This window comes from Danio rerio, chromosome 12 (assembly GCF_052040795.2).
Source record: "Danio rerio strain M-AB ecotype USA chromosome 12, GRCz13ab, whole genome shotgun sequence".
In the NCBI taxonomy this organism is placed as follows: domain Eukaryota; kingdom Metazoa; phylum Chordata; class Actinopteri; order Cypriniformes; family Danionidae; genus Danio; species Danio rerio.
The window spans coordinates 25,660,001-25,674,862 of NC_141032.1; the positions used below are offsets into that span (position 1 = coordinate 25,660,001).

Consider the following 14,862-nt stretch of genomic DNA (forward strand, 5'->3'; position numbering starts at 1 on the left):
AAATAATTTGTGACAGGATTGTTTCGATATAATAATAGTAATGCATGATGTACTTCTCTAAATCAGAGTGTAAGACTCAAAGCTAGTTATTTTTATTGCAGTGATTGTGAAGGCCACTGTTGTGTGGATATCGCTAAATTTCCTGTAAATTTTTAAATCCGTTTTAACATAATGACTTGAATTGGATGACCTTTTGCTTAAAACACAATCAATAGCTTTTTTATTTACATTTTTTTTGTCTGTTCATAAATTAACAGGTAATTGTGTATGTCGCCAAAATGAATACAGATACCCACAAATTGACGATAGTATTACAAACAAAAAAAAGTACTTGCCTTAGATTTTTTTTATGGCTTATGGTCAAATTTAGCAATATTACAATAATAAGAGAGCTGTTTTTCTTTAGTTGCAAACATGATATTGATTTTAAACAGAACTTCCTTATACAAGAAGTTACCAAGCAATACAGCTTTCTGATTCATTTAAAAATAGATGTAAAAAAATCCATATCAAAGCCTTGATCGCATCTTGGTCTCAGTTTAGGTCGTCTTGGCTACAACACTACCAGTGTTTTTTGGGGGGTTTTTTTTACAGCACTTTGTGTTCTGCGTCCTGACTGGCTGTAGACCATTGTCAATTAATTTCCTCTGTGCCGTGTCTCCTGTACAGTACAGAATGCATTCAGCCTCCCAAATTTACATAAATCTTCGATCGCTAGCAGTGTTACTTTGAAGTACTGTAATGTATGTTTGCAAATTTTCACCCCACTATGTCATTTCGCACCATCAAAGGCACCTGCGGTTACACCCAAAAGACAGAGAAAGATGGTAACCATCACACAAAAACCTAGACTTTTGGAAACGCTAAAGGAAGGTAAAAGTTACATGGATGTAGAGCGTCACTACGAAGTAAATAAATGAAGATCAAATGGTTTTGTAATTTGGTTTTATTTTGTAATACTAGACCTTTTTACGAAGGTTTGAAAATAATAATTGTAAAAAATACATCTGACTACTTCGCATATTTTGCCTATTGCGGGTTGTTTTTAGAACGTAACTCCCGCAAATAACAAGGGACCACTGTAATTGATCTGATTTCATCCTCTGTCAGGCCGACTTCCAGTGGATGCGATGTAAATGTGTATTTAAAAAAAAACACACAAATCCTCTGTCAAAAAACTTTTTAGAGAGAGATCTACATTAATGACTGAAGACAGACTCCTAATGTGGCCAAAGCATTGTGGCCAAAACGGGTTCAGAGTGCAGACTCATTTCAGCATCTACTGTTTTCTTCTCTAATTTGACTTCTCTGTCTTCACCTTTTGTTTTTGCCTTGACTGTCTGTGTTCTGTGTCTCTGTAGTTCTCACAGCTGCAGTAACTCAGGCTTCACTGCAGTCCATTCTCCATAAGATTCTGACTGCTGGTCCATCTGCCTTCAACATCACAACACTGCTTTCCCAGGCTACTCAGTTGTCCAACCAAGGTATGAACCCACACACACACACGCACCTGTCCATTTCAGACGACCTCTAAACCTCAAATATGCTTTATTTAGTTTATGCTAGTGGGCCATCCAAAAGAAGTGGCTTTGACGTGTGGTATTGGGGTCAGCTCTGTTTTGTGACCCGAGCATGAACTTCATAACTGGAGTCTGTGGTTTTGATCTGTTTTTTGGCATGAGATGGTGTTGTCGACTCATGTCAGCTGTGTGCTTCTGAGTCAGCTTCCTTGAGTTAGCAGATGGCCCCGGTAGCTTAGCAGAGATCACACATATACACACACTGGCTTGGCTTCTGCTTTCAGAGCAGATAATGTGAGCCACGTGGCTACAGAAAAAAAAAAGACTTTTGGTTTTAACAGAAGAAGCTTTGTGTAGGGATTTGTCATGCAGCATCTGTTATTGAGCACTATCGAAACTTCTTGTTGAAGATACTTTTAAGATTTGGGTGCTAGGGTTATGATGATGAGGAAGTATTCCCGCTGCTTAACCAATGTCTGACAACACCGGTAATACTGGTGTCACCAGTGGCTGGGCACTTTTAAACAGCTTAGAAATTCTGTGCACTATTTAACTACTTTCACTTTCAAATTAGTGACAGTTGGGCATCAATTGCTAGTTTTAACAATAACAAAAAGAGTACAATGATAAACTTGCTTGTATTATCATGACTTTTTAACAAACCCAAAGATTTATCATTTATTTTGGTCCACGTTTTTGTCATTCTTTCTGCTTTCCTGATGTGATTCTTTCTACATCATTTTGCTATCCTTAAAGGGATAGTTCACCCAAAATTGAAAATTTACTCACCCTCAAGTGGTTATATATCTTTGTTTTTTTTTCTACTGTTCAACATAAAAGAAGGTATTTTGAAGAAAGCTGAAAACCTGTAACCAATTAATCTCAATAGATATAGGACTAAAAGAAAGAAAGCCGAACAAGTTTGGGACAAGTTAAGGGAGAGTAAATAATGAGAGAATTAATTTTTTGAGGGGGAACTAATCCTTTAAGGTGGTTTTACATGGGACATTGTGGTCATTTTTAGTTTATTTTTAAGGTTTAAATATTGCAAGCTGAAAACTCCCAAGTATTTTCAGTCAATAGCTTGATGGAGGCGGTCAAAAATATAGTGTGTGTGTGTACTTGCTATTGTACTTGACAGGTAAAAATACAAACAGTATATGCGCTTGTCATGTTCTTTTTGAACACCATTTACATTTTAGCAAATACAAAGATGACCTTGTTGATTTGTAGTTCGACTAAACAAAACTCATCCTGAAAGCTGTAGCTTGGCGACGATTTCTCTGCTCCTGAAATGACCCATCACTGACTTACTCTCTGATTAATTAAATCCAACTCTTGCTGCTGATCTGACAACAAATGCAATCAGTTTTATATTGTAATGACTTTTCTGTTACAGAGTTAAACCATTTTTATTAGTATAAACGCATCTAAATGATGGTGGTGAGGTGGTGGACATGACAGCTTATTTTCCGGCTTAATACCTGTAACAACGTTGACTATTGCAGCAATGCTAGTGGATAAAAAAATATCAATGTTCATAATGAGTCACTTTATTTTACAATGCTTAGCAAATGTTTATTTGAATACTTGGTAAGGTGATGCGTGGCATCTCAAGAGATTTTTTGTTGCACAGTATTAATATATGATACCATAGCAGCAATAGTTTTACTTTTAAATTAATAAATGCAGAACTGAAACCTAATGTTATGAACAGTATTATAAATATTTGAACACAAAAATTCCATTACAAAATTGTCACGGTTAAGGTCTGATTTCTTTAAAAAACAATGATCTTCACCTGTTAGGTATACGACATGAAGTAGGTCTCGGATCAGACAAGAAGCACTGCATTAAATTCTATTTTCCTCCGCCATGTCTTTAAAGTATCACAGTATATTTTATCAGTATTTTCAATGGAATTTCTGCGTTAGCCTGTTACTACTGACGGCGCTAGTGGTTACAGCAGTCTTTCATCTCATTTTAAGCTTGAACAACTAAATAAATGCTTAAGTCTATTTATCTGAATGTATTGTAATTACATTACAACATTGATGCTGTAAAACCATGTGGAATTAAAGATAGTCACATTTAAGCTTTAACCTAAAGTTTATTGTTAGCTTTAACCACTAACTGTGCATAGAGCTCTTTCCATAAGTTAAATGTGCTGTTTTTTAAAGATCAGTTCATATTTTTAATGTATTAGTTTTTTTTCTTTATATTGCTACTTTTACATTCCTAACTACATTTATTACTAGGTAAACCTTTGTTGTGATAAAGGAACTATATCTCTTTCTTAATCTTTCTTGCTCTAACAGAATAGTAAGACTTTTAATATTAAGATTAGATATGATGAAGTGATTTTTTTTTATCAGATGTTGTATTGGACATACAAGAATAACCCATATTTTTTGCTGAGAAGACCACACTAAGTGTTTTACTGCACAATTTCTCTTACAGTAAAACACATTCTACTTGACTGTCCTGCTTTTAATGATTCCAGAAGACCTTTATGAAATTAACTCGCTAAACGCTTTGACTGCCACTCTGCCAAACGGTTGACCATGTTTTAAATGATGACTGTGAAAGTAATTTAAAGAATGACTGTTTTAAATAGTGGTTTACACACACACACACAGTATTGTTGGTTTACAAAAAAATCAATCAAAAATAATCCTGTTGCACTACACTTGACTTTGAGGGAAAAAATAAAATAAAAGAAAACATGTTAAATGAGAATCTGAAATATTTTTTGGCATACTTAAACAAATAAAGATGATTTAGTATTCAAAAATGTGTATTGAAATTTCTATTCATTCTGGTACTTTTACTAGACCGACATATCAGCCATTAACTAGTGGCATTAGGAGTTGAGAAATGCAATCCAAACATTTTTTTCTTGTTGGGGTAAAGAACATTTTTAGCAAAGTAACACTAGGATTTTTTTTTTACATGTATTAGAGCTTAAAAAATCTTATTTATGTATTCGTTTGTTTGTTTATTTACACTGTACATTTATTATTATGTTCTTGCCATGAAAATAGTCTTGATTGCTGACATGGCATTAATAAAAAATACATTACTTACATTTTCTTCTCTTTTTTTTTTTTTTTTTTTTTTTTTTTTTTTTTTTTTTTTTTAAACATTGAAGTAGCCCAACAGTCCAGCCAGTCTCCAATGTCTCTGACGTCAGACGCTTCCTCTCCTCGGTCGTATGTGTCTCCCAGAATCAGCACACCGCAAACCAACACAGCCTCCCTCAAACCGCCCCTCAGCACCACACCAGTCTCCTCACAGACCAAGGTATGTATATTTATATATATATATGTATATTTATAATACCTGCATTCTAATATGATGATGAACATCATAAACTAATCTATAGCTATATAACATGATCTCCTTCTCTTTCTCAGATTAACGCTATGACAGTAAAGTCCAGTTCTCTTCCTCCACCATCATCCCAGCAGCCTCTTTCCACAGAAAAACATCACGACAATGGCAATTCTCCACGGACGCTGCAGAGACAGAGGTGACTAAATACATTTGGAAATGATAAAATGGAGCAATCCAAACTAAAACTGGCCAAATGGAACACTTGTAATAATTCATGGTAGTTCAGAAGCCATATTTAGAATTTAAGGAAAATAGTTAAATAAATTATTCCGAAGAGTGATAGAAACTGATAATTATGGACTTCTATAGTATTTATATTTTTTCCTATTATGAATATAAGGCTCTGTTTGCACCTGCTATAAGATGCATTTTCAGCACACCATCCCTAAAGAGAACGTGAAAAAATCGATCATATATGCATTATCTAAAGTTTTCGAGGATTAATGTTCTATTCCTGAATGTTGCTTTGAATCAAATACAGTTATTAAAAGTACACAAACTTTACATATGAGATAAAGCATTCAGAAAGCCGTATTTAATGAAAACTGTAGTTCATGGGTGCTACATGTTGGCTGCTGTCTTGTCAAGCAGCTGCATTTCAAAAATGTTATTTTATTCTTACACATCTGAACTAGTGAGAGATCATTCTACTTGATAAATATTTATCAAGATGATAATTATTTAAATGAGATGATTAACGACAAGGTGTAAATCAGGCCCATCATCCACTGGGTTTATGAATGTATAGCAGAGTAATTTGTTTAGCAGCTGTTGAACACATTCATCCACATGTGCGTACACACTGCAGGAACAATGCCATCAAATGTGTTTTTGACTACCTCTGAATGTGGTTGAAAGTGACCAAGCTTAAAACATTTCACACCCTATTCGCACCTGTACCTGGCATTGTCCACTTGCGATTGGTTCAATGAAACCAGATCTTAATAGATCTGCCTAAATGTCTTAAGGTGTCTGATCAATTTTAGGCCCCGTTTACACTAATGCGTTTTAGTTTGAAAACGCATAAGTTTTGCTACGGTTACGCCATCCGTCCACACTACGCCGGAGTTCTCGAGCGCCGAAAACGTAGCGCTTCGAAAACGCTGGAGAGGCCGTTTTCATTCTGAAACGCTGCTGCTCCGTCTCAGTGTGGATGATGAAAAACGGAGACATCTGAAAACGGAGGCGGGGCTGCAGACATTCGCCTCTCTGATTGGGGCTTTTCCTCAATATTAAGTAGCCTAACACACACAGTTCAGTCCTGCTTCTTCTCCGTGTAAGTTCAGACTTCGCAAGTTTGATCAAGGCTGCAGTCTCTTCTTTTCAGTTTGATATGGAAAAGCAGACTATACCGAGGACACGCGTCAATCTTCAAAGGGAACAGTGTACTTTATAACTTCATTCACATCGTCCTGGCTACGTTGTTTCACTTTCTCAACAATAAAATGTAAACATGATATAAGGAACTGCCTATTTTCATTTTAATATTAACAACTAAACAGGCAGCAGAAATGCTAAGGCGTCTTGCTGCATATATGAGCGTCATCTTCACTGTGTGGATATTTATAACAAAACGGAGCCGATAACAACTGCCTCCTTTCAATTTCAGTGAAAATACGAAACATACCCTCTGATTTGCTAAATATCAGTTTTAATAATCGATAATGGCCATTATAAAAATATAACATACAATAAGTTTATACATTATAGGAAATAAAGGCGATCAGTCAATATACAGAATGTACTTACGTTAATCATTAACTTATCTTTGCGCTCAGCCAAAACACGTTACCTGAGAACAAGTAATAGATTCCAATGACCAAAGTCAGGGAACATGTCGTTAGATAAAGACAACAACATAAATGAAATATCCCGTTTATTAAATATAGTGAGATTAGATCCAGCGGGAGATGCTTAATGAGAAGTCCGACAAGCAGAGCTCTCATCTGGGTAGATAAGCTGCAGCGTTTGCCAAAGAGTGTGTGTGTGGTCACGTGATGTGCGTTTTCAGTGTTTTGGTGTGGACGGAGAGCAGTTCAGAAACGCTGGGCAAAACGCGAGTGTGGACTTTTTAAAAAAAAAATTTTTACTATGGCTGTTAATGGCTAGCGGTTACCAACATTCTTCTAAACATAATTTTTTTTTTGTCCAGTAGGGGAAAAATCTCATAAAATTGTGTAACCAGTTAAGGGGGAATACATTTTCATTTTTGACAGCTGTCTCTGTAATGGCTTTGTTTGCGTTAGTCTGCCATCTTCTGGCTGCTTCTGGTATATCTGCTTTTAGTGCTCCATAATCACAAAAAAAGAATGCATCTGTAAAGAGCTTATAAAGATAACTATGTACACTTTATAAATCAGGAAGATATTGAGCCACCCCTTGTTTGTTTTTTCAGCAGTCAAAGAAGTCCATCTCCAGGTCCAAACCACATGGGAAGTAATAGCAGCAGCAGCAGTAATAATGGTGGTGGAGGAGGTGGTCAAGGACCAGGTGTAGTTAGCGGAGCGATGCCCCCGGGTTCAGTACCTCCTGGCACAGCCCCTGGCAGAGCAACATGTTCCTTCACACCCACACTGGCAGCACACTTCAATGAGAACCTCATCAAACATGTGCAGGGGTGGCCTGCCGAGCACGTGGAGAAGCAGGTAGAACCTCTTTTGTTTCTCACCAACTTTATAAAATTGCTTTTATTCAAATATTTGTGGTCAGTAGAATTCCTTTGATCTTAATTGTATTCTATTTACATTTTTTAAGGCCCTGTGAAATTATAATAACATTTCTTTTAGATGTTAGTTTTAAGAATATCTACTAGCTAGTGTGCTTTAAAACAGTGGCAACTCCGCAGACGCTGCAGTGAAAGAGGTGACTAAACACATTTGGAAGTGATAAACTGGAGCAATACAAACTAAAATTGGCAAAATGGAACACTTGTAATTATTCATGGTAGTTCAGAAGTCATATTTAGTTTTTTTAAAGGGATAGTTCACCCAGAAATTTCAATTATCATCATTTGCTTACCATACGTTGTTCCAAACTTTTATGAGTTTTTTTCTTCTTTTTTTTTTTGTTTGTTTCTTCATTGTATTCTAAAGAGTGTTAGAAACTGATAAACTTGCATAGTATTTATTTTTTCCAACAATGAATATAAGGCTCTGTTTGCACTTGCTATAAGATGCAGATTCAGAATATTACTGTTCTTATCTGGTGTTTAAATGTGGTGATTTAAATGAATAATTCTGCAAAAGCTAGCAGTTTTTATAATTTACAAAAGTAAAACTCCTTATGAAAGTACCAGAATAATTTAAAATGTTTTATAAATTGGTTACTTATAAAAAATGTAAAATGGAATTATACATAATTTATTTATTGTATTTCTGATCAACTTCTATTGTTCCAAGACTTTATTCTGTTATTAAAAAAATCATTCAGCACAGGCATGTTTGATAATGATTGCTTTTAAATTTCCTATTAACTCCTTTCTACAGTTTTAATGTTTACATGCTGTTGTTTTTATAAAAATAACAATTTAAAGACCTTTGAAAGTAAATAAATTAGGTGAAAAGGTTGGGGAAGAGAACTAGGGATGCAACGATTACCTGAATTCCAAGCTTTTACACCGAGGCGAATACCCACATGCAGGATTAACTATTGCTGAGGTTATTAACTAAGGGCTGTTCACACATTTTGTTTTTAGCATGCTAAGCATGTCGAGAAACGGGTAGAACCTCTTTCGTTTCTCACCAACTTTATGAAATTGCTTTTATTCAAATGTTTGTGGCCAGTAGAAGTTTTTTATCGATTCCATTTTTGTTTGTTAAAAGTCCTGTAAAAATAAAAAAACAGTGATAAAATTCCTGATTAGAATAGACACTGATAAGAACATATACAGCTTGCAGTTTGTCAAATGGATTAATGATTTTTTTCATGTCACCTCATAATTCAGTTTCTCATCAAATCCTGATCAATCAAATGCTCTCTATTATCTGTCATGCCCCGCCCCGTTCAAGATGCTTCACATTTGATTTTCACTTGTTGCGCTTGAGTTTAAAAACAAAACGCTATTGGCTGTTTTTTTTAAAGGGGAGGAGCTACTCTGTCCCACACTCTCTTCATTTTTCAGTTGAGATTACATCAAACATCGAAAAAAATGCACATTTCAAAGCACTTTACTGGACCTTTAAAGTCTTTTACTTATTTATAAGTTGGGACATTGCAACAAAGTATGAATATCTCCTTTTGATTTATTTTCTCACAACAAATCCTCTGAAAGTGGATGAGCACAAAATATTTTAAACCTCTTTTTAAATACGTATTACTCCTGTATTTATAATCATCCACTTGTGGGTCAGAAGCATCATCTTGAAAGCATAGTTCACCACAAAAGTGAACATTTCCTCACTATGTGCTCACACAAGTGGTTCTACACTTTTATGAAATTTTATTCTTCTATTGAACGCAAAACAAGAAATTCTAAATAAGGTCAAAACAGCACCAAATTTCTGAGCTGTTGATCTTCACGAGGAAATCAGACATTAACAAATGTTGTCAACCTCTACCTGTCTGCTATTAAAATAAAGATACATTTGTTGCATCTTAATTGCTTTGTCTCTTCCGTTCAGGCCTCGCGGTTACGTGAAGAGGCTCACACCATGGGCAGCATCTACATGTCAGAGAACTGCACAGAGCTGAAGAACCTGCGCTCACTGGTGCGGGTGTGTGAGATTCAAGCCACATTGCGCGAGCAGAGGTGAGGCTTTTACTGTTTATATTCACCACATTTTGTAGTGTAAGATGTTTTCTTTAAATGTCCAAAAGGAGGCTTCTGATTACTTAGCTGATATATGAATAAAAGTGTGCAGCAAGCAAAAATTCCATATTTCATTTTCCAATTTGTTTAAATTATTTTTGTCTTAAGTTTGTACTCCAATTACAGCAAACTTGTCTAATGAGTTGAAATCATGACACTTGCATAGTTTTACAATGACATTTATACTAGGGCTGGGCGAAATGGCAAAAATGCAATTGTGTTCATTATTTTCCATATTGAATGATAATGATAAATCGGGCTGGACGATTCGGCCTAAAATCAAAATCTGGATTAATTGAACATTCAATTGCAATTATTGAACGATTATTTTGTTTATTCTTTTTTTTTTGTCACTGACAGGTTTTGTACAATAAATATGCTCACATATTACAAGTGAGAGATTTCTGAATTAAGGATGCATTACTTGATTTTAAAATAATGGAAGTAATCACAAAAAAAGTGAAAATAAATAACTTGCACTTTTGGAAATAAATAATTTTGGATGTTTTTCATGTTAAAAGTGGAAAATAAGTAGTATCTCTTCTAAATAAAATAGTTCTTTCATGTCCTGTAAATCATATTTTAAACAATGCATTTCTTGAATCTTCTGTAAACAAATGTTTTAATTAAAAAAAAATAATTTTAATGTAATGGAGAGTATGCTGTCTCAAGGCATCTCTGAGCAACTTCGTCAGTGTAGTGCTAAGTAACACAATAGTAATCAACAGAGCAGGGTCACGTGACTCCACATGCGCTAAGGTATGCATTAGAAAAAAATGACCCGAAAAAATTGACTTGTTAATGCTTCCAGATTTAGAAGAGCAACCCAACAATGACTGAAGCCACTCAAATTAGAGGGTCCATTAAATGAAATAACATTTTCGTCTTGGTATTGAGTAAAAATTCAATTCAATATAATATCGTTTATCAGCCCAGCCCTACTTTATACAATTTTGCAACTGTATAATTGGAATCAGACATCCAAAGATTTCAGAAATTAACATACTTGTTTGGGGGAAATTCATTGTTTTAATAATTCTTTGAAAAGCTTTCAGCAATTTCTATAAAAAGTGAATTTTAAAAATTTTTATTTTAGTATTATTAGTAGAATAATTATTGATATGAACTATCATGGTAATATGGCTGTTAATTTTTTATAAAGTTTTTTCTACTTTATTTGTAGATTGTCGTTTTTTTTAGCCATTGAGGCTCAGAGATGCCATTACACTTGAATATGACAACAATAGGCCTGTATTTCTGCATGTTACACTTTTATCAGAAACCAACTTTAATTTTGATGAATTTCGTAAAGAGACTTGGGCTTCGGTTGACACATGACTGTTATTAAACATCTTTGATTTGGATTCTGCAATTCTGTTCACATTTTCTGCTTTACATAAATCAAGGGCCAAGTAAGAACTAAAACTGAACTTAACTGAAAATGCACTGTAAAAAAGCTTGGTTCCACACAATTCCATGTTAATTTAATTTTACAAATGAAAGTGAATTAAACATAAAATAATTAAGTTGTTGTCATTCAAAATAAGTACTTTGCAAAAACAGCACAAGTAATTTTACTGAGTGTATTGTTAGTTTGCAAAATGTTTTAAATAGGGATGCTCAAAATAATTGATTAACCGTTAACCGAAATGGTGCGTTTGTGACCGATTAATGCTATCAGTTAAACGATTAAAATTATTATTTTATATATTTTTAGTTTGACTGCATAAGGGGCCGATTGAATGCGCCTTTGCGTTAAGAGGGGCATCTTTTGCACGTGGCTCATCCCAGAGCAGCAGTTTGTGTTGTCAAGACAACTACAGAGAACTTTTAAAGAGCTTGGTTTCCGCTACATTCATTTTTCCATGGCGGAAACCTAAATGCATCCAGCCACGGCTACATTACCCATTCAAAACATTGTTATTGTTGTTGTTGTTTTTAATAGCGGATTATAATCGCATCAAAAAGTATTAAAAGGTAGATTATAACAGCGCAAACTTTTCTGTAAACGTATAGTGCTTTGCGCTATCTGTTTAATCCTTTGGGGTTACATGCTGACTGACTGTCAGGTGCGCGATGCGTGAGGCCAGCAAACTCGCAGAAGCTTTTAGTTAAGATGACCACAGTTTCTATAGTTATACTTTATTTAAAGATAAAGTATGACTGTATATAATCACTCTATCTTGTTGGAGTTTATAGCCGTTTCGCTTTACTTCAGGACGCATTAATGCCGCTCTGAAGGTCTAATCGCTGTTTTAAGTTATCCAGAGCTGTATGAATGTACAAATCCTGAATATCACAATATTATTAAATATTAAAATTGTAACAACATAGACAGCAGCCCTTTTGCACAATTGATACCCAGCTGATTCAGTCGTTTCATAAGAGGACCGCGCTTCTCTTCTTTTTTCCTTGTCAACATAAAGGCAGTGAGGTGCGCCTCGCGTTTTTGGAATGAAAAAGAGCACGTTAGCTGTGGTCGGCCACTTGTTTTACTGCAAGACATACTTAACTTTGCGGGATGATAACGTATAACCCGTGGCTACAGACACATTTGCCAAAGAAGCAAAATGGAAGAAGAATATTGCTGTTTGAAACAGACGTGTTGATGCCAAAAAAGCGCTTATGTTGACCTGGATCTGCGCCATAAACGCAACAAATAGGCTTTACCTTTTATTTTACAGCTTATAAAGCATGTATGCACATTAATGCAATATCATATTTAAACAACACAACTGTTAACAAAAAGTCAACAAATGTGCAGGTCGTTGTTGTCTTTTCATTACGCAGCGCGCACACTTGAACCGCGAGGGAGAGAAAGGTAACCATAGCAAGACATAATCTTTAAAATAATGATTTCTATTAAAAATGTAAAAAGGTTTTGTGATTATAATAATAATAACAGTGGGGCATTAAATAAATGCATAATTTTAAAAAAAGAAAAAAAACAGCCTATGCCGGTTATTAAAAAGAATCAGTCAGTATTTTCGTTTTGTAATATAAATTAATTATTTATGTGAAAATAATTTAGGGCAGTCCTATTTATTTTATTCATTTTATTTAGTTTAATCTGTTCTTCTGTGCTAAACACTGCATGTGCGTGAAAATGCTCTGTTGTTATGTTCTGTTATTGATATGCTATAAAAATAAATGAGTATTTTAAAATGCAATATTTAATTTGTCGGACACAAAATAGTCACGTCAATTTGTTTAATATAAAATGAATAGTAATCTGACAGTTAACCGTTAATAACCGATTAATGAGCGGCGGTTCATTGGTTAGCAAAATTAACCGAATGAGCATCCCTAGTTTTAAACATGTAAAATAACCCTTAGGAGTCTTGCACATTGATGTAAGAAGTAGCATAAACAAACATACATGCAAAACCAATTTCTATGCCAATGTACTAACTCAGCTTTTTCTTTGACTCTCTCAATAGGATACTGTTTTTGAGACAACAAATTAAAGAACTTGAAAAGTTGAAGAATCAGAATTCCTTCATGGTTTGAGGAACTCAGGGTTTGAGACGTGGTCTTTGAAACAGGAGGAAAGAGGGAGAGAGAAGGAAGGGGTAGGTGAATGAGTGGGCCAAACCCATTTCACGCGTGGCGGAACCCTGGAGAAACAAAGTTCTGTTGCGTTCTGCTCTGGGCCCAGTCTTACATTAAAAACGAGCTGCAGCGAGGTCTTGCTTGGACTTGAGGGGTGGGTGTTCGGGGAGAGGTCTGCCCTCTCCCCGTCCCTGTACATGTAGATTATTTGTAGATGTTCTTTCCATGTTGTAAATATATTTTGTAGATGAAGCCATGGGAAGCCATGCCTATCAAAGCTTTTGACATCCAAACGTTAAACTAATCGACACCGAGGCAGACCGGGATTCCAAGCCACCGTATCTAGAACTCTTTTAAAATGACATGATTAAAAAAAAACAAACAAAACAAAAAAGCAAACCAATGCTCTTCAGTTAAACGATCGGTGAACCATTGCCTTGAGCATGAACCAGACCTGCATGGAAAAGCTGGACTTAGACGACCGGACTTTTTTTTTTTTTCCTAGGACGATGACACGCTCACTTTATCTTCTCACAAACATGCACACGTATCCACCGGTTCATTTTTTTCTCTCGCTGCATATGAAAAATGGTAGTAATGCTACATGGTTATTTGGTTAGTTTCCGTTTCTTTCTCTGGTTGCACTATAATGGTTTCATTCCCTCACCCCATGCCTTCTGAGGGGGTTTACATCATGCTTGTCCACAATGGTTCGGTGGTCTCATACCTGCCCTGTATGGCCCAGCAATGCGCCCAGTGCCTGTGTTTATGATGGAGAGAACATAAGAGAGAGAGAAAGCGAATCATCATTCCTGCAGCTCAACCCATGTCGTTCTCCTTCCTCACCTGAAGACCCAGAATTCTTTTTTCTTTCTTTTTCCTCTTAATCTTTCCAGGTTGTTTTTCTTTTTATTTTCTGTACCCTTGTTTTCTTTAAAAAAAATTAAAATAAAAAAATAACTGTACTTTATAAAAAAAAAAGGAAAAAGTAAATGCGAGTTGCTGTGACGGCTTGCGTTGAAAACCAGAGTTCATTCCTATGTACAGTTGCTAAGTAAAGTTAAATGAAGTTAAAGTTTTATTAAAGTTGCAGTGATTACTAGTCTATCAGATATGTTGTATTCATAAATTATTACCACACATTTTCCTTTGCACCCTGATTGGATGGAACCGGCATGGGGGTGGGGGGGTTGAGAGTGCTACTGGAAAACCGGACACTGAGGGTCATCTGAGGACTGGACATAAGCCAACCCTGTTAGGCCAGGGTCAGGGCAGGGTCACCTGGGGTCGGAAGGTCAAATGTGAAATGTATGTATTGTAATAAACATGCTAAACTAAAGTTTTTGATGTGCTTCCTTATTATTGAGCAGTATTAACTGTTTTCTATACTCAATTAAAATGTGACTAACAATAAGTGTAACAGATAGATTGTACACTGTTTGGAGGACAATAAGGTATTTAATTAGATTGGGTGTCTCTGATACTTGATTTGTTAGTCATTGTGGTGTATTTTAAATATTCATATACTCTTCTGATTTATTACCCTTGCTGGCATAGACCATTTCGAGGGATGTAAACAAATGCAAT

General features: G+C 35.4%; 1 protein-coding gene across 3 annotated transcripts in view; it reads left to right on the forward strand.

Moving 5' to 3' along the window:
- waca (WW domain containing adaptor with coiled-coil a) overlaps positions 1–14,614 on the forward strand; it is a 44,701-nt gene extending 30,087 nt beyond the window's left edge. The window contains exons 7-13 of one of the 3 annotated variants that reach the window (XR_015503278.1): positions 1–408; positions 569–1,484; positions 4,672–4,823; positions 4,937–5,052; positions 7,312–7,561; positions 9,536–9,663; positions 13,164–14,263. The exon at positions 1–408 is cut by the window's left edge and continues 1,363 nt beyond it. Coding sequence is in view for 2 of the 3 variants with exons in the window: in NM_199660.2 (NP_955954.2) it covers positions 1,362–1,484; positions 4,672–4,823; positions 4,937–5,052; positions 7,312–7,561; positions 9,536–9,663; positions 13,164–13,233 (839 nt within the window). In the remaining variant the exon portion in view is untranslated. 3 annotated transcript variants of the gene reach the window in all.
- Positions 14,615–14,862: the final 248 nt, after the last annotated feature.